The sequence below is a fragment of the Lissotriton helveticus genome, chromosome 6 (assembly GCF_964261635.1).
Source record: "Lissotriton helveticus chromosome 6, aLisHel1.1, whole genome shotgun sequence".
NCBI lineage: Eukaryota > Metazoa > Chordata > Amphibia > Caudata > Salamandridae > Lissotriton > Lissotriton helveticus.
This window is the reverse complement of record NC_136067.1, coordinates 1,553,599,790-1,553,623,508: the sequence shown is the minus strand read 5'-3', so window position 1 is coordinate 1,553,623,508 and position 23,719 is coordinate 1,553,599,790. Positions and strand designations below refer to the sequence as shown.

At 45.4% G+C, this 23,719-nt stretch overlaps 1 protein-coding gene across 1 annotated transcript in view; it reads right to left on the bottom strand.

Moving 5' to 3' along the window:
• Nucleotides 1-4,144: 4,144 nt before the first annotated feature.
• The window catches only part of LOC144763600 (uncharacterized), a 75,873-nt gene continuing 56,298 nt past the window's right edge, over nt 4,145-23,719 (bottom strand). Inside the window, exon 2 of the mRNA XM_078649343.1 lies at nt 4,145-6,663. Within this exon, the coding sequence (XP_078505469.1) occupies nt 4,145-6,340 (2,196 nt within the window). The 5' untranslated portion in view covers nt 6,341-6,663. The remainder of the gene's footprint in view (nt 6,664-23,719) is intronic.

The window sequence follows — 23,719 nt, the reverse complement described above, 5'->3', positions numbered from 1 at the left end:
GACTGCAATTATTTCTGTTCCTTTGTTCCACATTTTGTTCAGGTATTACATCCCCCTATATTTGTGTGAAGGTGTGGGTTTTTTGATGTAGCAACTTATTACTGTTTAAAATGAAAGACTTCACAATCAATGCATATTAAACCTGGATAGCCTTTCAGGGCACCTCATCAGAGAGCGTTTGGTGGGAAATGTTCTTTCACGTCTATAATATTCAAATGGCTTCTCACCAGTGTACAATTTCTGATCAAGCATTAGGTAGTCCTTTGTAATGAATGTCTTGTCACACTGAAGACAGATACAGTTTCTCCCTGGAATGCATGCTGACTCATTAGGTTCTCCCTTTGAAAATACACTTTGCAAGTAAAAGTTGTTCTGGCAATATGGAGTATCTGACCAGCACCTGGTCACATTTATTACTTCAGTTACTTCCCAGTGTGGATTGTTAGAAGTTGCATTAATAATCCCTTTGTAATGATTGCTGTGTCACATTCAGTATATTCCTATGGTGCCGCTCCAGTGTGGAGGACAGTAACAACTTTCTGATGCTGTATTAACTTTTTGCATTCGTAAATGATGCTTGCCACATTGAGTGCAGTGATATCAATTCTCCACTGTAATGACTTTCTCCTCTGTGTTGACTTACTATTATTGTATTAGCTGTGCCTGGCCAATAAATGAATTGTCACATTTAGTACATTTATATAGTTTCTTCCCATTGTAGACTTTTTGATGTTGTATTACATCTTTCGGTTTTGACAAATGCCTGGGCCCATTTGTTGTGATATGTGTTGATTGTGTCATGGCTTTCTTACCTTTGCGGAATGTGATAGCTCATTATATGTTGCTTTCTAATTAATGCTTTGTTGCAATCTGTACATTCATATCCTTTCTCTCCCATGTGAACTTTCTGATGTGTTAGATTGCTTTTTTAACAAATGCCTTGTCACAGTAAGTGTACTAGGATGGCTTCTCTCCTGTGTAGGCATTCTGATGGTACATTGGCTGTGCTGTGACCTTCTAATACGTGCCGTGTCGCTTTCTGTACATTCATATGGTTATTTCAACACTTAGTCACATTCTGTACATCCAGACAGACTTTCTTCAGTGGGACTTTCTGTTGCTGTTTTAACTATCCCTTGCTAATAAATGTCTTGCCACATTCTGTGCCGCCTTCAGTGTGGGCTTTTGATGTTGCATTGACTCTTCATTTATTATGAATACATTGTCATAATCAATACATTTATCTAGGTTCTCTCGTGTGTGAACATTCTGATGTCATATTAAATTTTGTTTTGTAATAAATCCCTGGTCCCATTCTATACATTAATATGGTTTCTCACTAGTGTAGATTTGTTGATGCTGCATTAGCTTATTCTTCCTGTGGAAGGTTTTATTACATTCTGTATGTATATAGGATTTCTCTCCATGTTGTCTTTCTGATGTTGCTTTAGTTCTCCATTTGTTATGAATGCTTTGTAACATTTAGTACATTGGTATTGTTTCTCTCCTGTAAAATTTTATTTTGTAATAAATCCCTTGACAAAGTCTGTACATGTATATGGGTTCTCCCCTATGTGGGCACTATGATGTCGTCTTAGGTGTGCTTTGGTGATAAAGGCTTTGTTACATTCAGTACATTGATACGGTTTCTCCCCAGTGTGGATTTTATGATGTCATTTAGAACTCCATTTGTTCTAAATGCCTTGTCACATTCTGTACATTGATATGGTTTCACCCCGGTGTGGATTATCTGATGAACTGTTAGCGCTTCATTTGTTAAAAATGCTTTGTCACATTCAGTACATTCATACAGTTTCTCACCAATGTGGATTTTGTGATGCCATTTTAAGCTGTCCTTCCTTTGGAACACTTTATTACATGCTGTACATTTATATTGTTTTACCCTATGTGGACACTCTGTTGTTGTGTTATGTGTCCTTGATAATAAATGCCTTTTCACATTCAGTACATTTATACGGTTTCTCCCCAGTGTGGACTTTGTCATGTAGTATTACATTTTACCTTGTAAAAATGCCTTGTTGCATTCTGTACATTAATATGGTTTGTCTCCTGTGTGAACTGTTAAAAGGAGTGTTAAATATCACTTTTTAATAAATCTCTTGTCACAATCAGTACACTCATTTGGTTTCTCCCCTGTGTGGACTCTCTGATGTTGTGTTAGAAGGGACTTTTTTAATAAATACCCTCTCACAATCAGTGCAGTTGAATGGTCCCTCTCCAGTGTGGATATTTTGACGTCCCTTCAGCTCTCCATTTGTTCTAAATGCTTTGTCACATTCAGTACATTCATACCGATTCTCCCCAGTGTGGATTATACAATGTCGTTTTAGATCTCCATTTGTTCTAAATGCTTTGTCACATTCTGTACATTGATATGGTTTCTCCCCAGTGTAGATTTGCTGATGTTGTTCTAGCCCTCCATTTGTTATATATGCTTTGTCACATTCACTACAATTATACGGTTTCTCCCCAGTGTGGACTTTCTGATGTAGTTGTAAACTTTGCCTTGTAATGAATGCCTTGTTGCATTCAGTAAATTCATACGGTTTCTCCCCAGTGTGGACTTTCTGATATAGTATTACACTTTGCCTTGTAATGAATGCCTTGTTGCATTCAGTACATTCATACAGTTTCTCCCCTGTGTGGACTCTCTGATGTTGTATTAGAAGTGACTTTTTAATAAATGCCTTCACACAATCAGTGTAGCGGAGTGGTTTCTTTCCAGTGTGAACATGTTGATGTACCTTCAGCTCTCCATTTGTTCTAAATGCTTTGTCACAGTCAGTACATTCCATACATTCGTACGGTTTCTCCCCAGTGTGGATTTTAAACTGTTGTTTTAGATCTCCAGTTGTTCTAAATGCTTTGTCTCATTCTGTACATTGATATGGTTTCTCCCCAGTGTGGATTTATTTTTGATGTTGTTCTGGCCCTCAGTTTGTTATTTATGCTTTGCCACATTCAGTACATTCATACGGTTTCTCCCCAGTGTGGAATTTCTGATGTAGTATTAAACTTTGCCTTTTAATGAATGCCTTGTTGCATACAATACATTCATACAGTTTCTCCTCAGTAGTATTAAACTTTGCCTTGTATTGAATGCCTTGTTGCATTCAGAACATTCATATGGTTTCTCTGTAGTGTGAACTTTCTGATGTAGTATTACATTTTGCCTTTTAATGAATGCCTTGTTGCATTCATAACATTCATACGGGTTCTCCCCAGTGTGGACTTTCTGATGTAGTATTAAACTTTACCTTGTAATGAATGCCTTGTTGCATTCAGTTCATTCATACGGTTTCTCCCCAGTGTGTATTTTCTGATGTTGTTTTAAGGCTCCATCTGTTGTAAAAGCCTTGTTGCATTCAGTACATTCATACGGTTTCTCCCCAGTGTGGACTCTCTGATGTAGTATTAAACTTTGCCTTCTAATGAATGCCTTAGTGCATTCCGTACATTCATACGGTTCTCCCCAGTGTGGATTTCCTGATGTTGCTTTAACGTAACATTTGTTATAAATGCCTTGTTGCATTCTGTACATTGATACGGTTTCTCCCCTGTGTGAACTTTCTGATGTAGTATTAACCTTGGCCTTGTAATAAATGCCTTGTTGCATTCAGTACATTCATACAGTTTCTCCCCAGTGTGGACATTTTGATGTCCCTTCAGCTCTCCATTTGTTCTAAATGCTTTGTCACAGTCAGTACATTTGTACGGTTTCTCTCCAGTGTGGATTTTAAAATGTTGTTTTAGATCTCCAGTTGTTCTAAATGCTTTGTCTCATTCTGTACATTGGTATGGTTTCTCCCCAGTGTGGATTTTCTGATGCTGTTTTAGCCCTTAGTTTTATACATGCTTTGCCACATTCAGTACATTCATACGCTTTCTGCCCAGTGTGGACTTTCTGATGTAGTATTAAACTTTGCCTTTTAATGAATGCCTTGTTGCATACAGTACATTCATACAGTTTCACCCCAGTGTGGACTTTCTGATGTAGTATTAAACTTTGCCTTGTAATGAATGCCTTGTTGCATTCAGAACATTCATACGGTTTCTCCCCAGTGTGGACTTTCTGATGTAGTATTAAACTTTGCCTTGTAGTGAATGCCTTGTTGCATTCAGTTCATTCATACGGTTTCTCTCCAGTGTGGACTCTCTGATGTAGTATTAAACTTTGCCTTCTAATGAATGCCTTAGTGCATTCTGTACATTCGTACGGTTTCTCCCCAGTGTGAACTTTCTGATGTTGTATTAACCAGTGCCTTGTAATAAATGCCTTGTTGCATTCAGTGCATTCATACGGTTTCTCCCCAGTGTGGACTCTCTGATGTAGTATTAAACTTTGCCTTCTAATGAATGCCTTAGTGCATTCTGTACATTCGTACGGTTTCTCCCCAGTGTGGATTTTCTGATGTTGCTTTAACGCTCCATTTGTTATAAATGCCTTGTTGCATTCTGTACATTGATACGGTTTCTCCCCTGTGTGAACTTTCTGATGTAGTATTAAACTTGGCCTTGTAATAAATGCCTTGTTGCATTCAGTACATTCGTACACTTTCTCCCCAGTGTGGACATTTTGATGTCCCTTCAGCTCTCCATTTGTTCTAAATGCTTTGCCACATTCAGTGCATTTGTGCGGTTTCTCCCCAGTGTGGACATTTTGATGTCCCTTCAGCTCTCCATTTGTTCTAAATGCTTTGTCACATTCAGTGCATTTGTACGATTTCTCCCCAGTGTGAATTTTATAATGTTGTTTTAGATATTCTTTTTGTCTAAATGCTTTGTCACATTCTGTACATTGATATGGTTTCTCCCCAGTGTGGGTTTTCTGATGTAGTTCTAGCCCTTTATTTGTTATATATGCTTTGTCACATTCAGTACATTCATACGGTTTCTCCCCAGTGTGGACTCTCTGATGTATTATTAAAGTTTGCCTTGTAATGAATGCCTTGTTGCATTCAGTACATTTATATGGTTTCTCCCCGGTATGGATTTTCTGATGTTGCTTTAAGGATCCATTTGTTGTAAAAGCCTTTTTGCATTCCGTACATTGATACGGTTTCTCCCCTGTGTGAACTTTCTGATGTAGTATTAAACTTGGCCTTGTAATAAATGCCTTGTTGCATTCAGTACATTTATATGGTTTCTCTCCAGTATGGATTTTCTGATGTTGCTTTAAGGATCCATTTGTTGCAAATGCCTTGTTGCATTCTGTACATTGATACGGTTTCTCCCCTGTGTGAACTTTCTGATGTTGTATTAAACTTTGCCGTGTAAGAAATGCCTTAGTGCATTCCATACATTCGTACGGTTTCTCCCCAGTGTGGATTTTCTGATGTTTCTTTAATGCTCCATTTGTTTTAAATGCCTTGTTGCATTCTGTACATTGATACGGTTTCTCCCCAGTGTGGATTTTCTGATGTTGATTTAAGAATCCATTTGTTATAAAAGCCTTGTTGCATTCTGTACAATGATACGGTTTCTCCCCTGTGTGGACTTTCTTATGTAGTATTAAACTTTTCCTTGAAATGAATGCATTGTTGCATTCAGTACATTGATGTGTTTTGTCTCCTGTGTGGATTTTCTGATGTTGATTTAAGAATCCATTTGTTATAAAAACCTTGTTGAATTCTGTACATTGATACGGTTTCTCCCCTGTGTGGACTTTCTGATGTAGTATTAAACTTTGCCTTGTAATAAATGCCCTGTTGCATTCCATACATTCATATGGTTTCTCCCCAGTGTGGATTTTCTGAGGTTGCTTTAATGCTCCATTTGTTATAAATGCCTTGTTGAATTCAGTACATTGATATGGTTTGTCTCCTGTGTGAAGTGCTAGATGGTGTGTTACATTTTCCTTTGCAATAAATCTCTTGTCACATTCACTACATTCATGGGGTTTCTCCCCTGTGTAGACTTTCTGATGTATTATTAATTTGTGTTTTTCAATAAATGCTTTGTCACATTCAGCACATTGATATTGTTTCTCTCCTGCATGAACTTTCAGATGGCATGTTAAATGTTCTTTTTGAGCAAATCCCTTGTTACATTGAGTACATTCATATGGTTTCTCCCCAGTGTGGACTTCCTGATGTTGCTTTAACTCTCCAATTTTAAAAAATGCTTTGTCATCTTCTATACACTCGTATAACTTCTCACCAGCGTGTAATAGTTGATGCTGGTTTAGATTCTTCTTCCTTCGAAACACTTTGTTACATTTATATGGTTTTTCCCCTATGTGGACACGCTGATGCTGCATTAGGTCTTTCATGGCAAACAACACTTTTCCATTCAGTCCATCAATATGTTTTTTCTCCATTATGACGTTTCTGATGTTGCACTTTCTCCTTTTCTGCCTGTGTGTTCTTTCTGATACCAGGTTAGCTCTTCCTTCGTAATGAGAGCCTCATCAGACTTGCTTCAGTATGTCAGTGTGTTATGTCTTCTATGTAACTCAGCTGGTGCCTAAGAACGTAGTATAGAGCTCATTGGGCAGTTTGGGTTTTCTGCTGTAGAAAGAGACTTTGTCGAGGCATTAGCCTTCAAGGAGAAAGATTTCGAGGTATACTGTTTTACATCGCTTCCAACATAAATGATGTTTAATGCGTTTAGCTTTTTTGTTTATTATTGCATTTATTCCACCTGTTAGATTAAGAAAAAGAAACACTGAATAATTTGAAATGCAGAGTCCATCACTAAAGTCTATTGTTATTCAATGGGAAATGTATTTGTCCATATAGATAAGTGCGCTTAAAAAATTCTACATTACCCTTTCAATGTAAAGATGCAATAGGAAGGGTAAGGCATACGATCCTTCTGTGATCCCCTTCTATATTTAGATGTGTGGATTCAAGAAGTAACCAAGACACCAGAGAAGGTTCCATGTTCAGTGAGTGAAACTCTCTTCCCATGGTGATGTTTAGTCCATATCGACAAGATGCCTCCTTTCTTATGCAGGGAATGTTTCCTATTTTCACATGGCCTAACAAATAATGCAAGATGGAGCCTTTTCAGTGAAAGGTCCACGCAACACAGATCATCACAATAACAGCAGGAAACATAGGCAAGTGCTGCAAAGGAGTCTCTTATGCTATCATAGAGCCTGGGATAGGACTAGGACATGTAATCTGAGCTTCTTACATATTGTGTAATTCGAGTGATCTGAGGCCCTGGCCAGAGCTACAAAAGGAACAGGAGGTTCAGAACCATTTCAAACACACATTGGCAAAGCCAATAAGTCGCACCTTTTACACGTATAGGCTTTCTCAATGCTGCACATCATCAGGGGAAAAAAGATGCAATGTCGTCGCTGCTATTGCCTCATTCTGTAGGCATGCAACATTTTCTCCACAAATGTGCACACCTACAGAATGACACATGCACCATTTTAGATCTGGTGTTCGCCAAGACCTTTTATTTCACAAAAATTACATGTATAATATACATACTTACGTGGGGGGGGGGTTCATCTCCACATCCATTGCTTTGTTGTTGTGACATTCAAAGTTTGCTTTTGCCCACTACAGAATAGAGGATGGGGCAGTGGGTATGCCTACTTCAGCCACAGGCTCACGTCACTCTGAGTGACTGCATTTTACTCTTTCACAAGGAGGTAGCTCCATTCAGTGCCAGTGTTTTTGTTTGTACTTAATAAATACTTTAGGGGTGCCTGTTTATTTGGAGCCTCATGTGATAGCAAAACACTTTCTACCAGCTCTTTAGAGCACAGTACCCATTCCAGCTTTATTAGTCCCTGATACTGCTAATTATGTAGTAAATTCCTTTTGGAGCTGCCTTTGTTTATCTGATTGCTGCTATATCAGAGTATATCAGATGGTGTCCATTTAGTGAAGTAATTCATTTTTTAGAATGCACACAATGAAGTTCATTTATAAATGCACTTCTGTATGTATTTTAATTGAGGACTACAGCAATGCTTGTAAACCATCTATTGTCTGTATGTCCTGGTTGTATGTCTTTCTAGTTTGCTTCCAGTGCTCTTGTTTGTCATAATTATATAGATATTCAACTATTATATTACTGACTGAATCTGTGCTGTGCCGTCTATCTTTGCAATCCTATCTATCTACCTGTGCGTATTGATCTACCTGTCTATCAACCTGTACGTCTATGTATATATCTACCTATCTATCAACCTATCTATTTTTCTACTGTCCCTCTAGCTACCTGCCTGCCCCTCTATCTATCTATGGGACATATATATTTGCATGCCTATCTATCTTTGCAAATCTAGCATTCTATCAATGTATCTATCTTTTCAAGTCTATCTATCTAACTCTACTTGTAAGGTTATCTCGGTCAATCTATCTATCCAATCCTGTCTGCCTGTCCATTTGTCAATCTTTTCTACCTTCTCTATCTATTTGTAATAAAGATTTACAAAACAAAACTTTACAAAAAGCATTACCAAAGACAAGAGGCTGGTAGCCAACTCCAGATCAATTGGCTTTTTTAGGTTGCGTTTATCCTTTTGATTTTACTAAATTTATATGTAAAACATAGTTACTGATGGTGGCTTCACCCATAAGTCCGCTGTGACATTCACATTTTAGTATTTTTGCCTTTACTCGATGTTTTTTTCAGATTGATGAGGGTCTGACAGCTTCCCCACCAATTTTTTTTACAAAAACCATGACAGAAAAATCAAGATTTGCGAAACTCAAAGGGCTAGCGGCGAACTCCAGATATGTTGGCTTGAACTGCAACATTTATAGTGCAATCCACTAAACTTACAACGAAACTCGGCTTTAGGCTGCCTATGTAGCCTGGTTGGGAGGGACAATGGAAAAGAAAAAGACAACAAAAAATAAAACACACAAATGGAGCCCACACGTTGGAACAGAAATCCCAGGGTGTATGGGGTGGGGAGGATGGGGGTCATTTTCTTTTTCAATAACTATATTTGGAGTTTGTTTTTGAAAAACACACAATATTATATGTTTGGTGAATGGCATTCAAAACCAATCACAGCTGGCTATAAAACTCTTTGTATAGTGAAGGAAACTGCTGTGATGGTGGTTCCTTTCAACCTACAGAGCTGACCGCTGGTCAGCTGTCATCTCTATATAGGATGAACTACTGTCTGTCAGGGTGGTGGGCGTTAAGCCCTCCGGTACCATGACGGAAGGTTTTCTATTTCAGTGAATTTCTGGGGTCCCTTAAAATTGTTTGAGGTTTTTGGATTATAGTGAAGCATTTGCAAACTCTTGCAGGGCCCTGGTTCCTTGTCCAACCTTCCATGGGGTTCGCATAACTGCAGGAGGTCCAGCAAAGGACGATCACCTCTTTCTACATGTTTGCATACTGGGGACTTGCGCTGTAGCATGCGATTCCAGCAGTGGGTTCTGCAAATTCCACAACAAAATATACTTTTTTTTAAAGTTTGTTCTTTGAAGGGGAAACCTTCAGGCCCCCAACCTGGCCTGGCCTAGGCAATTTCTTTTTTTTTCTTTTCTCCAGGATGTGGGGAGTGAGTGACTGATTCTTATGATGATTCCTATAATGATAGATGCAATATTTTTTCTCATGTTGCAGACAGTCAATCTGATTCACGCACAATTTCCGGAACCAGTTATGGACAACAAGAAAAATAGCTCCCTCATCCAATAGGATGAAGTTATTCTTTTAAACTGTGTGTCCATCAAAGTCTGCTAACACAGATTTGTGAATCTCAGTGTATTAACAGTTTAAATAATTACATTTGTTGACCATTTCAAACCCAACAAACTTGTTTTTAAACTCTAATTTCTCAAAAACTATTGAATTGATTTAAATCAATCCCGCTAAAGACAGTTACTTGAATAAAGTTCTATGTTTATGCCGCGTTTTCTGACAATCCTTCAGAGCTTTTTTACTGTATAGGTGAACAAAATTGTCTGTGGGAATTAAAATGGAAAAGACCACATGTGACCCCCACTTGGAGGATCTGAACAAAACTTGCAATGCAGAACTCAAACTGCATGAAGTTTAACTTTTATAGGAGTGTTTTGTGCAGATTCTTTGAAGGAATTACCCCTGCACTTGGGGCTCTGCACTGGAATCTAGTAGGAAGATGCCTGGGATTGGGAGCATTTCAAATGGAGCCTTCTGAGGGATGGACCAACCTCCTCACAATCTAAACTCAACCTGTGCACTCAAAGGTGGACCTTCATTTCAAGACCAATTCCACACCTCAATACTGCCCTCTATTCGGTTGTCTTGATTGACTTTTACATGGTTATATACCTGGGAATAACATTGTTAGCATGCGTTGTACATACTTGAATGTTCCTCACCCACTACGGTATCCACTCTACCCTTATGTGAAGCATTCTTTTACATACCCTAATAACATTATTCTGTGGTTAATAGTTGGGCTCGGGGGTCTTAGTCGGGTATGTCAAAGTCTTTGTAAGGTTTCTGCATCATCAATCCACACTGCAGGCCTTAGGGAACACAAGCATTGCATTTTTTTATTTTGGCTTTGGATGGGTATTATATTTTTATTATAAATGTGCTCCTGCAGCCCAGAATGACCTACAAATGTTTAGATTATCATTACAGTTTTACAATAACCTTAAAGAGTATATGGTGCAGAACGAACTACTCCAGTTTCACTGGGACAGTTCATTTGTAATCTTTCTAAAGTCTCACATCTCAGCTGACCCTTGACTGTGGTCGGTGTTTGAACGGTTTATGAATCTGGGCTATATTCACAGTGTGTCTAGGTGCTATGGAGAGCGGAGTGACACCAGGGATAACCTGAGCAGGGCAGAGTGTAGGTGCTATCTTAAGCACAGTAGGTCTGGGCGCTATCTCTCACAAAGCGAAAACAAGAATATCCAGAGCACAGGCAGTTAAAACTCCGAGCTGAGTGGGTGAGGGTCCTATGCAGAGCAAAAGAAATCTAGGTGCTATCTATAGCAGTGAGAGAGAGAACAGGAATGTTAACAGAACAATAGGGTAGGGACCAGAGCAGGTGTAGATGCTATTCAGAGCAGCAATCTAGGTGCTAATCCATGGTACAGCAAGTGTAGGTGATATGCACAGCAAGACAAGTTGGTGATGGCCAGTCAGCAGCACAATAGCGCAGCCTTCTCGGGTGTCATCAACTCGTCCCTGTTTCAGGAAGACCAGCATAACAAGCAGGCATGTACCATCCTATCTCAGGACTGGGTGGATCACTTCAGGACCATTTATGAACTTGATGATGAATTGGAGCCTGAAGAAGGCCCCCAGACAGAGTGTAATTTAACCTTTAACCTTTAGCCTCTCGGACATCAGAGCTGCCATTTCCCAGTTGCCTTCAAATAAGGCACCAGGGCCTGATGGGGTACCTGGTGACCTATACAAAGACTGTATAGACTTGTGGACCCCGATATTGACACTGCATATAAATTTTGCTGCTTCTAGTCATCTTCCTCTACATGGTCCCAGTCTATAATAGTTACTTCCTTTAAAAAGGGCAATAGATCAGACCCGGCCTGTTTCAGGCCCATTTCCCTTATAGACTCGGAGGTGAATCCTATTGGCGGGATTTTATTAAATCGCCTCACGGATTGGGCTGAGGTGCGAGGCTTTTTGTCCGACCTCCAGTATGGGTTTCGCCCTGGTTGGGGTACAATAGAACAGACCATGAACCTCTATCTTTTAACCTGCAAGCATACTAAGGCTAAGAAGGGGGCCATCCATCTGGACTTCATGGATCATAGCTCGGCCTTTGATATAGTTAAACAATCTAAACTCTGATCGATGATGGAACTGATGGATGTGGATATAGTTTTATTAATTTTTTGCGTGACTTGCACAATGGCCTCTCCGCTAGCGTTAGGTTTGGCACAAATAGGGAATGCACAGAGCATTTTAAACTGCAGCGAGGGTTGCAATTCATCTCCTTTTCAATTTATTTTTTACATTAACAGCTTAGACCAGATCTTGACTATTGCGGGTGTTGTTGTCCCCAGAGTTGGTGGCCGTCCCATTCCTTCCTTAGTATATGCGGACAACACATTTTTAATGGCTCATACAGCTAAAAGCCTAAATAAGCCTCTCTCCCTTTTTATAAATTTTATGAATAGCCTTGACCTATCCACTAATTTTTCTCAATCACATGTCATGAATTTTGGCACATGAAAAATTAAAACAATTAAATATGTATTAGATGGCCAGCACATTAGAAGGGTGGATACGTTCAAGTACCTGGGGATTCAACTGGATTCTGAGCTTAACTGGCACTTGCTCATTATTCAAAATGTTTCCTCTTTTAGCAGGGCTATTTTTGGTGTCAGGGATTTTTCCAGCCGATTGGGGCGCACCCACATCCAATCCGATCTGGAGATCTACAGGGCTAAATGTATCCCCTTTGTGTGCTATGGCTGCGGAATCTTGGGATACGGCCAGGTGTTTCCACTTCAAGTAGTAGAAAATACGTTTTTAAGGAGTCTCCTGGGCGTTTGCCAAAGCACGCCTTACGAAATTGTCCGCGAAGAACTAGGTATGGAATAACATAGCGGATCGGCTTCGACTTAGCCCACTAAAACGTTGGAATATGATCTGGACAAAGGAGGAGTTGAGTTTTAGTAGATTAATCCTGCAAGACAGCCTACAGCTAGACAAGCCTCTGCAGATCCCATGGCTGGCATATGTGGAAGGCAGCTCGTGTGCTATAGGGAGGCCAGATATGTTTGTTAACACGACAAACATAACTTTTGCCGATAGAAAATGGGTTGAATCGGCACTTATGGAAAAGCTCAGGTCAGTACGCGAAGATCCATGTGACACGCGCTGTTGGTGAAACCAGTCAGTAACATTGAACCTTATCTGACCTGGAACATACCTCACTATCAAGAGAGCCTGCAGCATTGATTGGTGTCTGTGAATGTTATGCAGTATTCGATCAGCGGGATTCTGCACAACCTGAAGTCTCTTTTCTGTGACCTTGGGTGCTCCCAGATAGGAAGAATTGCTGTAGTTCAGATGAGAAAGTATACCACCCTCTTAGAAGTAGGGGGATAATGGGGAGAATCTTCTGAAGCATCTTCAATATGCCAAAGCAGATGGCAGCAAGCTTCACTATTTAAGAATCAAATTTAAAATCTTCATGAAGACACATTCCCAAGCTCTTTATGGCAGGTTTAGGGACAGGAGGGGGCCTAAACAGTGATGCCAGCCAAAGTCTAAAGAAGGGTTTGGATTATTGCCCAGAACATTCAGCACAAGTTTGCCTCCATTTAATTTGGGACACAAGAAGATCATCCAATTATCAACTTGTTCTAAGCCGGGGCTTAAGGAGGGGAGGGAAAGTCCTCACTTTGATTAAGAGAGAAGACCAATTGCGAGCCGTCTGCTCAGGAAATTATAGTGATCCCAAAGGGACGTACAACATCCGCAAGTGGTCTCATATACACATTTTAAAAAGTAGAGCTCAACGAAGAGACGTGAGCTACTCCACATTTTAAAGGGAAGCTATCAGTCGTACATTGGCTGCCAAAGGCCTGGAAAGTCCTATCTTCCAGAAACGCTTGTGCCAAGCTTTGGCAGTTGCGGTAATTGCAATATTCTGTAATCTATTAACTAAAATGTTATCGCTTACGGTGTCAAAGGCTGCACTAATATTGAGGGGAACAATTGCAACTGACCCACCTCAGTCTAGCAGCCTTTTGGCTTCTTCAACCACCGCCAACAATGAAGTTTCAGTGGCATAATAAGGATAGAATCCAGTCTAAGTTGGATGCAGGCTATTGTGATTCTCAAGGAATTCCGAGAGCACAAAATTAACATGTTCTTTTAAAATGTTACTTATCCCAGGCAAAAGAGATATCGGGCGGTAGTTTCCTAAATCAAGTGGATCGAGATTAGATTTCTTCAAGTGTTTTCATCACGGCATATTTCCATGCCACGGATACACATCCTGTAGTGAGGGAGAGGTTCATCATTAAGTGCAAGGTGAGGAGAATCACCTCAGCTACTTTAGCTAAAATACGAGGAGGGTCGGGTCAGATGGGGTGCACGATTTGATTTTACTCAAGATAACTCGAAGACTATATAATGGCAGATTGGGAAAAGCACTCAGAGTGATTGAATTGGTAGCTACCAAGTCCACACTGTGGCTACCTATAACAGGTTGAAAGGTAGTTTGAAACATTTCATAAATGTTCTGGATTTTCTCTGAAAGAACTTGGCCAGGTCATTGCCCTGTGCAGGTGAGGATTCCATGATAGGACCAGTTACAGAGGGATCGAGAAGTGCTCTCACAAAGCGAAACATTTTGCAAGAGGATTTGGTGGCACCATTGATTTTTCCCTCAAAGTATACCCTTTGTGCTTTCTTAATTTCGGCATAATAGATTCTGATAGTATCACAGTATTTCTCCTTGGAATTCTCCTGGTAGTCACTTCTCCAGTACCTTTCTGCTTTTTGCATGCTTTTTTAAGTTTCTGGAGATAGGGAGTATACTAAGGTGCAGATTTATCTGTAGCTGGTTGTGTATAACATTTCTAGTGGATACCTAGCTCGAGCGTGGATTCAATCCAGTGATAAAGTCTGTCATATGCTAAGGTCTGGCTTTCCTAAGTGTTTGTTCCCAGACTTCAATAGGTAATTTAGACATAGGTGTTCTATTCTACTGAGCAATTTAGAATTTGAGGGCAGCTGAGAGGATTCTAAAGTGATCCCAACCAAATAACTATCAGACTAAATGACTAGAGATAGTGTTGAGACCTTCAGCCGGTTCTCCTTAGAAAAAATGGGTCCAATAATGGCCTTTCTCATTATTAGGTCCTGACACCTTTTCTAAAAGTTGAATAGCCAGCAAATCTTTTATCAGGCCTGAGCTTTCCCTGAATCTTCCAGGTGAAGATTGAAACTAAAAATAGAGGTATGACCCTGAACAAAACAGATGTAGATGCTATCTAGAGCAGCAGGTCTAGGTGCTAACTATAACTGAGAAAGTGCAGGGGCTATGAAGAACTCAGTGTGTCTAGGAGCTACCTACAGCAGAGTGAGTCTGGGAAGAGTTCAGACCAGAGAGAGTGTCAATGATATTAACAAGGCAGTGTGTGGACTGTATGGCTGAAATAGGTGTTGCTGTTATTAGAAGAAGAGCTGTGGCAGTGTTTAGGTTCTATTAATTATATATTGACTGGGTGTGATCATGAACTGAGTGACTTAAAATATCATTAGGAATGACATTAAGCAAGACATTGATTATCAAGGATGCAGAGTCATCTCACCATTATTAGTAATGGATGAGTAAAGTGGGGCTAATCAATAAATTGGTTGGCCTTACATTGATGGGCACCACAATTCTGAGCCACAAAGTAAAATGAGCTACTCTAACTACAAATGATAGGCATTTTTTGTCATTTAAGGAATGATATCAGATTATTGGGTGGTGTTGTGCTTTTATTTAATTAGAATATGGGTGAGGTGCCATGTAATATAATTTGCTATGATGCCACCCATTGTGGTATGTTTCTACTGAGAATGTGTCATAATGAAGTACGGGAACTTGGCTTTTTATAGCCGCGGCTTCACAGCAGAAAACGTTTTCTCAACTGCAGTGTATAATACGTGTGTCTGATATGCTTCTGAAGGTGGAGTGATCCCAGGTCTGATAGTGGTAGTCACAGCAGAGTACAACAAGGGGCCCTCAGAGGTGCCTGTGACGTCTGTCTATAGCCTCTCTCGTGCCTCAATCTCTTACAGCCACACCTCTCTCATGTCCGCATTACTTGCACCCAGGGGAATCTGTTGGCTGCCTGTCACTTACGTTCAGTGTCTACTTCTCTGTGCTCATTACTTACATCCCTGTGTTCATTACTTGAGATAAGTGTCTGTAGGAAAGTGCCCTTTTCGACAGGGTCACCCCCATTTTTTTTGCCTAGTATTTGATGTGATTTCGACTGGAAGTGCACTGGTTACCTAATAACCAGGTCCTCAGTGGCAGTTATGTTTCCTAAAACTGTGCAGTTGTTTAACCCAATTGGAAATACCTTTAGTGCCCTCTGTAAGTCCCTAGTAAATGGTACCCACAGTACCTAGGGCCTGAGGTGCTAAAGAGGGTCCCCAATAGCTGCAGCACAAACTGGGCCCCCTTAAGGGATCTCTCACCAAACTCATGCAAACTGCCTTTGCAGGCTGCGTGTCTTGGTACAGACAAAAGTGAAAACACGACATGGCACACAGACTGTGTGCCCTGCCTGCCGACACTGCATGCAGTATAAGTAAGTCACCCCTACTGCAGGCCTCACCACCCTAAGGCAGGGTGCACTATACTACATGTGAGGGCATAACTGCTTAACCACATTGGTGCTAAGGCAATTCCCGCTGGGTGCTGAAATTTAGATGATCCCATTGTTCATGACAAGGTCAGCTCGTCATAAGCACAGCTCCAGTGTACTGCATGACAAGCTGACCTTGTCATGAGCATGGAAGGGGTTAAACAGATATGCCCCGTACTGGACAGTTCCATTACTGCCAGTACAAGTGATCAGGGAAGCCATCTTAAAAGCATGTGCTGGACACTGGTGAAAATGAGTTCCCCAGCTACAGGATGGCTTCACTGAAAATAAGGGATGTTTGGTATCAAACATTTCATTTTCATGAACTCCAACCAATGACAGATTTAGTAATACATGCACCCAGAGGGAACCTTAGAGGTGTCCCCTGAAGCCCTACCAGCTACTGGTGTGCTGACTGACTGGTTTTCACCAGCCGGCCACCAGAGACGAGTTGCTGACCCCAAAGGGCGTGGACCTTTGCTCTCTGGGGCCCATAAACCATGTCTGCTCAGGCAGGGGGTGCTTTGCGCACACGCCCACAGGATGACCTGCGGATTAGCATTCAAAGGCTGGAGAGCTTCGAAGAGGCCCACTGTCTTTTGTATGCAAATCTGGCTTATCTCACAGGAGAGGACACCAACCCCGTGTCCAGAGCCTCCTTGCACTTGGATGGGTGGGAAAATTAGCTAGGTAAGACAGGCATTTCCACCCTCAGGCGAGTACCACCCCTGAACTGGGCTACCTGAAGTGGAGGCAACTTTTCAGATGTGACCATCTTGGGGATTGTCAAATTTGGGATCTCTGGGACAGGGTTATGCCTACTTCCCTAACAAAGTGGTTATATAGGGAGGTAGTGACTCCAGGGGTAGGTCGCCGTTTGCTACTACCCTACCCTCCCCTAACACCCCTAAATTCAGTATTTAGGAGTGCCCTGGCACTAGGAAATCAGATCCTGCTGACCAAAAGAAGAAGAGAAAAGGAGCCATGAAAGCAAGAACTGCAGAAGAAGCAACTGACTTGTCACCAACCCTGCCGGCTTTTCTGCTGTTCCCTGTCGAAACTGCCCCAAAGAGGTCTCGTCTTGCAGCTGTTGTGCTTCCAAAGATTGGGAGGACTGCCCACCTTCAATAAAGACTCAAGACCTGTTTCCTCGCATCCTACAGGCACCCCAAAGAAGATGGAGTGCTCTGGACTGAAAGAACCCAACACCACAAAACACCACTGTAACTGTGATTCCAATCCAGAGCTGAAGTGGGCAAATGGTGCCAGCATGGTCTCCCCGGCCCACCAGAGACAAATCACATCTTGGACTTGCCCAGTGTGGTCAATCTGATGCTTCCTGCAGCCTCTGTTTGCAAGCCCCCCTACCACTAGTCCTCTCGATGACGGAAATCCAACACCTAAAGACAACTCTGCACCCGTCGCCTCTGGCCCCTGTAGAAGAGTACCAAAGGTGTCCCCATGTCCCAAAGCCTTGAAAGAGTTGAGCTCCCCTGTGGGTTCAGCCCAACTGGTCCCACAGTCCGATCCTGCAATCTCTCTTCCGACGGACTGATCTCCATAGACTTGAAATGGGGTACCTGATGCTTTACGGCACCTCTGCACCTGGTCACCCCTTTGCTGCCCGAAGTGTCTGTCCATCAACTGTTGGTTTTGCATTTGTCACCCCGAGTGGGATGGGTATGCTCAGACGTGAGTCCCATGCTCTCCACACCACTGGAGTCAAGCTATCCTGGCTGAAGACGGCTGATAGCCAGAAACCGGTCCTAGGATGCTTGATTCCGGTCCAGTAAAGACATGGCTTGGCAGTTCAGGCTGGACTGTTCCCATGAGGCACAGGGTCAAGGCTGATTTGCATATGGCCATGTCTGAACTGGGGTGGTGTGGAGTGCAAAAAAACGATGGATTTAGGCCCAGATCTCTGTACTGGGGTGAATGTATGACATTGTTCTGCATTCTGTCCATCAACTGTTGGTTTTGCATTTGTCACCCCGAGTGGGATGGGTATGCTCAGACGTGAGTCCCATGCTCTCCACACCACTGGAGTCAAGCTATCCTGGCTGAAGACGGCTGATAGCCAGAAACCGGTCCTAGGATGCTTGATTCCGGTCCAGTAAAGACATGGCTTGGCAGTTCGGGCTGGACTGTTCCCATGAGGCACAGGGTCAAGGCTGATTTGCATATAGCTATGTCTGAACTGGGGTGGTGTGGAGTGCAAAAACACGATGGATTTAGGCCCAGATCTCTGTACTGGGGTGAATGTATGACATTGTTCTGCATTCTGTCCATCAACTGTTGGTTTTGCATCTGTTAGGGGACACAGCATTTACCACACAATCATTACATCGCAGTTCCTTTACAATGCGGTTGTGACAACGACCACGTTTTTAGAACGTGATGCCTTTACAACGCAAGTCATTAGATCGACTTGCTGTAGGGGGTGCTCTAACATAAGGAATTGTATGATTTATTATTCCAACACCTTCCCTACTGTTGCACAGGCTGGAATTGGAATAGTAAATTATACTATTATTTGGTCCAGCGACACCCTTACAGCAAGTCGATCTAATGACTTGCGCTGGGTGGCCAAGATGGCGAGTTAGGAGGACGCTTTCCTCGTGAGCTCCAGAAGCCCCGGAGCCTTTGCACCGCCAGTCGCCGCTGATCTCCCCCGGATCGAGCGGGAGATAGTGCCCAGCACCGGAGGATGAGCGGCGACGAGACCTGGGGATCCCCGGTGCCCTCCGGAGCGCAGCGGAGCCCGGTTGGAGCGGTCCCCGGAAAGGAGGCCTGTCGCCTAGCCGGAAGACGCCTGTGGGCCATCCTGCGAAGCCCGCCGGTGGAGCGACCGGAAGCCCTAGCGGAACTACGGGGACTGCCGGTGGGGAGGCGCCCCCCGGAGCGTGCCGCAGACGAGGCAGCAGAGACGCCACCCGCGGCGGGCCGTCGAATCACCGGCCGGGACCCTAAGAGGCGGACCCGGGGAGCTCCGACTACGCGACCCCGGGGATCCGGAGGGCCGAGGGGCCTACCCCGGGGAGCGGGCTTCTGGGGCCCTCCGCTGCACCCCAAACTATCTAGAGGGTCGGCGCAGTGACCGGGGGGCGCTCCAGGACACCCTAAGTAGCCCGGGCGAGATACGAGGACCCCGCCCCCACATCACTCTCAAGTGGGCCCCGGTGGGCCTCCAGAGCGGCGGTGACGCTCGGCTCGAGGGCCTTGACTGCAAAGGGGCCCTCCCTCCTTCACCGCGCCTCGCACCGGAGCCGGACTGTGGCGCTGCGACCCCCCGGAGAGGACCTTAAGGGTGACGGGCTACTTGCTTGGGCAGGACATTGTGTAGCACAGGAACTGCGGTGAGGAGCACCGTCCTCGAGGGGGAATAGACCTACGCCATTCCTACTGCGACACGGAGGGAGGCCACCCAGGCCCTCCCAGGCGGACTCCACTGCTACATCTTCTCCGGAGGTACAGAGGAGAGGCCGGGCGATGCGACACCTTGGCGTGGTCGCTCTTCTCCACGTGGCGGGGCAGAGGTGGTACCCCGCGGTCGGTGGCGGACAGCAGCACCCACCTTGGGGTGACGACGCGGAAGTCTGAGAGGCCCCGCAGCTGCGATCAACACGTGGAGTGCCGCAACGGGGAGTGCTGACACGTGCATCTCGGCCCCACGCTGCTCGGGACCTTGTCGGTGCCCGCTCCCGCTGCTACGATGTCTGGCAACCGAGGGGGTAAGAAAGGTGACCGCACCTTGCCTGATATGCTGAGCAGGGCTGCCCCCAGACAAGATAGGACCCAGCCTGCCCCGAGCCCTCCGTCCAGCTCTCGGGGGGCTGAGGGAGGGGAACCTCCAGTGACCCGATCGTTTTTGGAGTCGTTGTTCAGCACCCTCAGGGGACTTCCAAACACTGAAGCAGGAGGTGGCGGGGGAGGTCCGCGAGGTGCGAAGGGAGGTCGATTCCCTTGGTGAGCGTGTAACCACTATAGAAGAGGCTGGCCACACCCGCGACGACGAGATAACGCACCTGCAGCAGGAAGTTCTACGGCTCAGAGACCAGCAAATTGACCTCCAGACCCACGCAGAAGATCTCGAGAACAGGTCCAGGCGCAACAACATTAGAGTCCGAGGCGTCCCATCTGGAGAAGAAGGGGAGGACGTGGCTGCCTACCTGAGAGATATGTTCCGCGATATCCTGGGGGAACCTGGAGACTTCCCGGTGAGGATAGACAGAGGGCACAGAGTGGACCCGCCGCGCCGGGCTTCGGCACCAGCCCCAGACATCTTGGCCTTCCTGCCGGACTTCCCCTTGAAGGAACGGATCCTACGCGAGGCTCGACGTCGGCAGCCGCTAAGTTTCCGGAATCATCAGGTGGCGCTGTTTCAGGACTTATCTACGATTACCCTTCAAAAGCGCAAGTCCTTCAAGATCGCCACGGACTTCTTGAGAGAACACGGCACGCAGTACTCCTGGGGCCACCCTTTCCGGCTCATCTTCCGCTGGAACGGAACCTTGCATCAGCTCCGGTCCCTTCAGGACACTTGCGAGGTGCTGGGGATCACGGCAACGGACACCGACGTTCCTACGCCTTCCCGCCGACGCATCACCAGAGATGGGTGGCAGACTGTCCGACGGCAACGGTCCACTAACTTACCTTCGAGGCCGGACTCACCCACGGTCAGAGCTGAAATGGACGACGCAATATTGGTGGTATCCAGAGACACGTCGTCTGGTGATATCGCCCTGACGGCCTGAGCACACTCCGGGGGGAGATCTTGATGACCTCATCTTCAAAGCAGGTGCGGGGGTTCCGGGAGGGAGGGGGCAGCGGGGGGGTGCAGGAGGTGGCTGGACGTCCACTCGAATAACTTACCACAGACTTGTCCGATAAGGACCGGACTGGGACAATGATCCTCGTTCAAGGGAAGTTGGGGAGGGGAGGACGTTGGGGGAACGGGTGGGGTGCGGGAGGAGGGTGGTTGGGATCAGGGGGGGGATCGGGGGGACTACAGGTCTCGAAGTTCGGGGTGGGGTGGCCGGGTGTTGGGTTGGTTGGGGGATGTTTGGAGGGGACTTTGGGATTTGTGCTGGGCTGTCATGTTTTACTGCTGTTCTTGCTATGGCCTCGCACCGCGCACACTGAGTGGCGGGTATTGTGCTGTTAGGCTCCTGCGTTTGCTCGGCTTTACACCGTTGGTACTCACGGCGATCACTGCCGGCATAGCTTCATTGAACGCTTTTCCTGGGACGACTATTCATGGCCCTTAAGATAGTCACCCTCAACGTGAAAGGACTGAACAACCCGGTCAAGCGTAGGGCGATATTGTCCCTCCTTGAGAACACCCAGGCAGACATCTGTCTTTTACAGGAGACTCACCTCTTAGCCCGAGACAGCCTTAGGATGAGATCACCGAAATTCCCAATACAGCTTTTTTCCTCAGGGCCCACTAAGACAGCAGGGGTCGCTATCTTAATCTCTAGAATGTTTAAAGGAGAGGTCCTGCACAAAGTTGCGGAGCAGAAGGGGAGGCTCCTAGCTTACAGGGTCAAGCTGGGGGGTTTCTTGTTCACTGTGGGTTCCATTTATAGCCCGAATGACCGCCAGGACCTGTTCCTACACTCAGCCCTCGAAAACATAGCGACTACACCGGACAGACACATAATCATTGGGGGGGACTTGAATATGGTCTTTGATTCGCTCCTGGACAGATCTGCGCAGCGACGCCCACACACCTGGGAGTTCTCGCAGCTGAGTCACTCCTGCCTAGGTGATCTCGATATGCATGATTTATGGAGACGCCTGCACCCCACCACTTGGGCCTATTCCTATTACTCCCACGCGCACAGGACATACGCGAGATCAGATCATATCCTAGTTACGGAACCGATAGCTGCGCTGGCGACGGCTTCCGACATAGGGGTTCTCACGTTGTCGGATCACGCCCCGGTGTCGGGTTCCTTTCAACTACCGCCGGTATCACCCTCTCGGGGAGTCTGGCGCCTCAGAGACTCCCTGTTGCATAAGCAGGCGGTGGTGAAGCAGATACGCGACGCAATTACTGAATACAGGTCCCATAATGATAATGGGGACACCACCCGAGCGACACAGTGGGCCGCCTTGAAGGCGGTGCTCCGTGGGGAATTCATCGCCACCTCGTCGGCGGAGAATAGAGAACGACAACAAAAAAGGGATGAGCTTACGACCCAGGTGCGGGAGTTGGAACAGATGCATCAGAGAACGGGGGCCCCCAGAATTTGGAGGCAGCTTAAGGCAGCCCGGAAATTACTCTCCGCGCTGGACATGGACAGAGCGGAATATGCGGCGCTGCGCCTGAAACATGCGTATTACACTGGCGGCGATAGGTGCGGCCGCCTCCTCGCGAACAGACTCCGGATGAAACATCAGCGTCAGCGGGTTGCGGAACTGTTGATTCCCGGCGGAGCGACGGCTACGGAGGACAATCAGATTGCGGAGGGATTCCGCCGATATTACGCCGACTTATACGCAGGCGAACCTCCCTCGGCATTGGCTGAGGCTGATTACCTCGAATCGGTCATGCTCCCTGCCATCACCCCGGAACAGGCGGAATACCTGGAGCGGGACATTCGGCCAGAGGAGATGATTGTGGCTATCTCCCGGCTTAAGCATGGGAAGGCCCCGGGACCCGACGGTTACACCCCACTTTTCTACAAGACGTTCTGCCAAGAACTGGTCCCACTGTTGACGCGACTCTATAACTCCTTCGTGGAACCGGGAGCCATCCCTCCGGATTTGCTCCGGGTGACGGTATCGGTAATTCCCAAGCCAGGGAAAGACAAGACAGAGTGCGGCTCCTACCGGCCAATTTCGTTGTTGAACGTGGACCTCAAGCTCTACACGGGGATCCTGGCGACTCGTCTGGCACAATATCTGCCGGGACTTGTGGACCCGGATCAGGCGGGGTTTGTCCCTGGTCGGCAAACGGTGGACAACACTAAGAGAGTGGTACACATCCTGGAGAAGGCCTCCCGCATCCCTGGGGAACGCATGCTGTTGTTGGTCGACGCGGAAAAGGCGTTCGACCGTGTGCGTTGGTCTTACCTTGAAAGAGTGCTTTGCAAAATGGGTATAGGGGAGAAATTCCGCACCCTCGTATTTAACTGTTACAAACACCCAGGTGGTGCGGGTGAATGGGTGCAGCTCTGACCACTTTGCGATTGAACGGGGAACCAGACAGGGGTGCCCACTGTCCCCGCTTCTTTTCGCCCTTTACATGGAGCACATTGTCGTTGTTGGGACGGATCGCCGGGGTGAAGATGACTCTCCTGCCGCAGGTCCTGTATTTGTTTCGGGCCCTACCGCTTCAGCCACCGAAGGGTTGGATCCGACAGGCTCAGCCTGACATCGCCCGCTTTGTCTGGCAGGGTCGCAAACCCAGG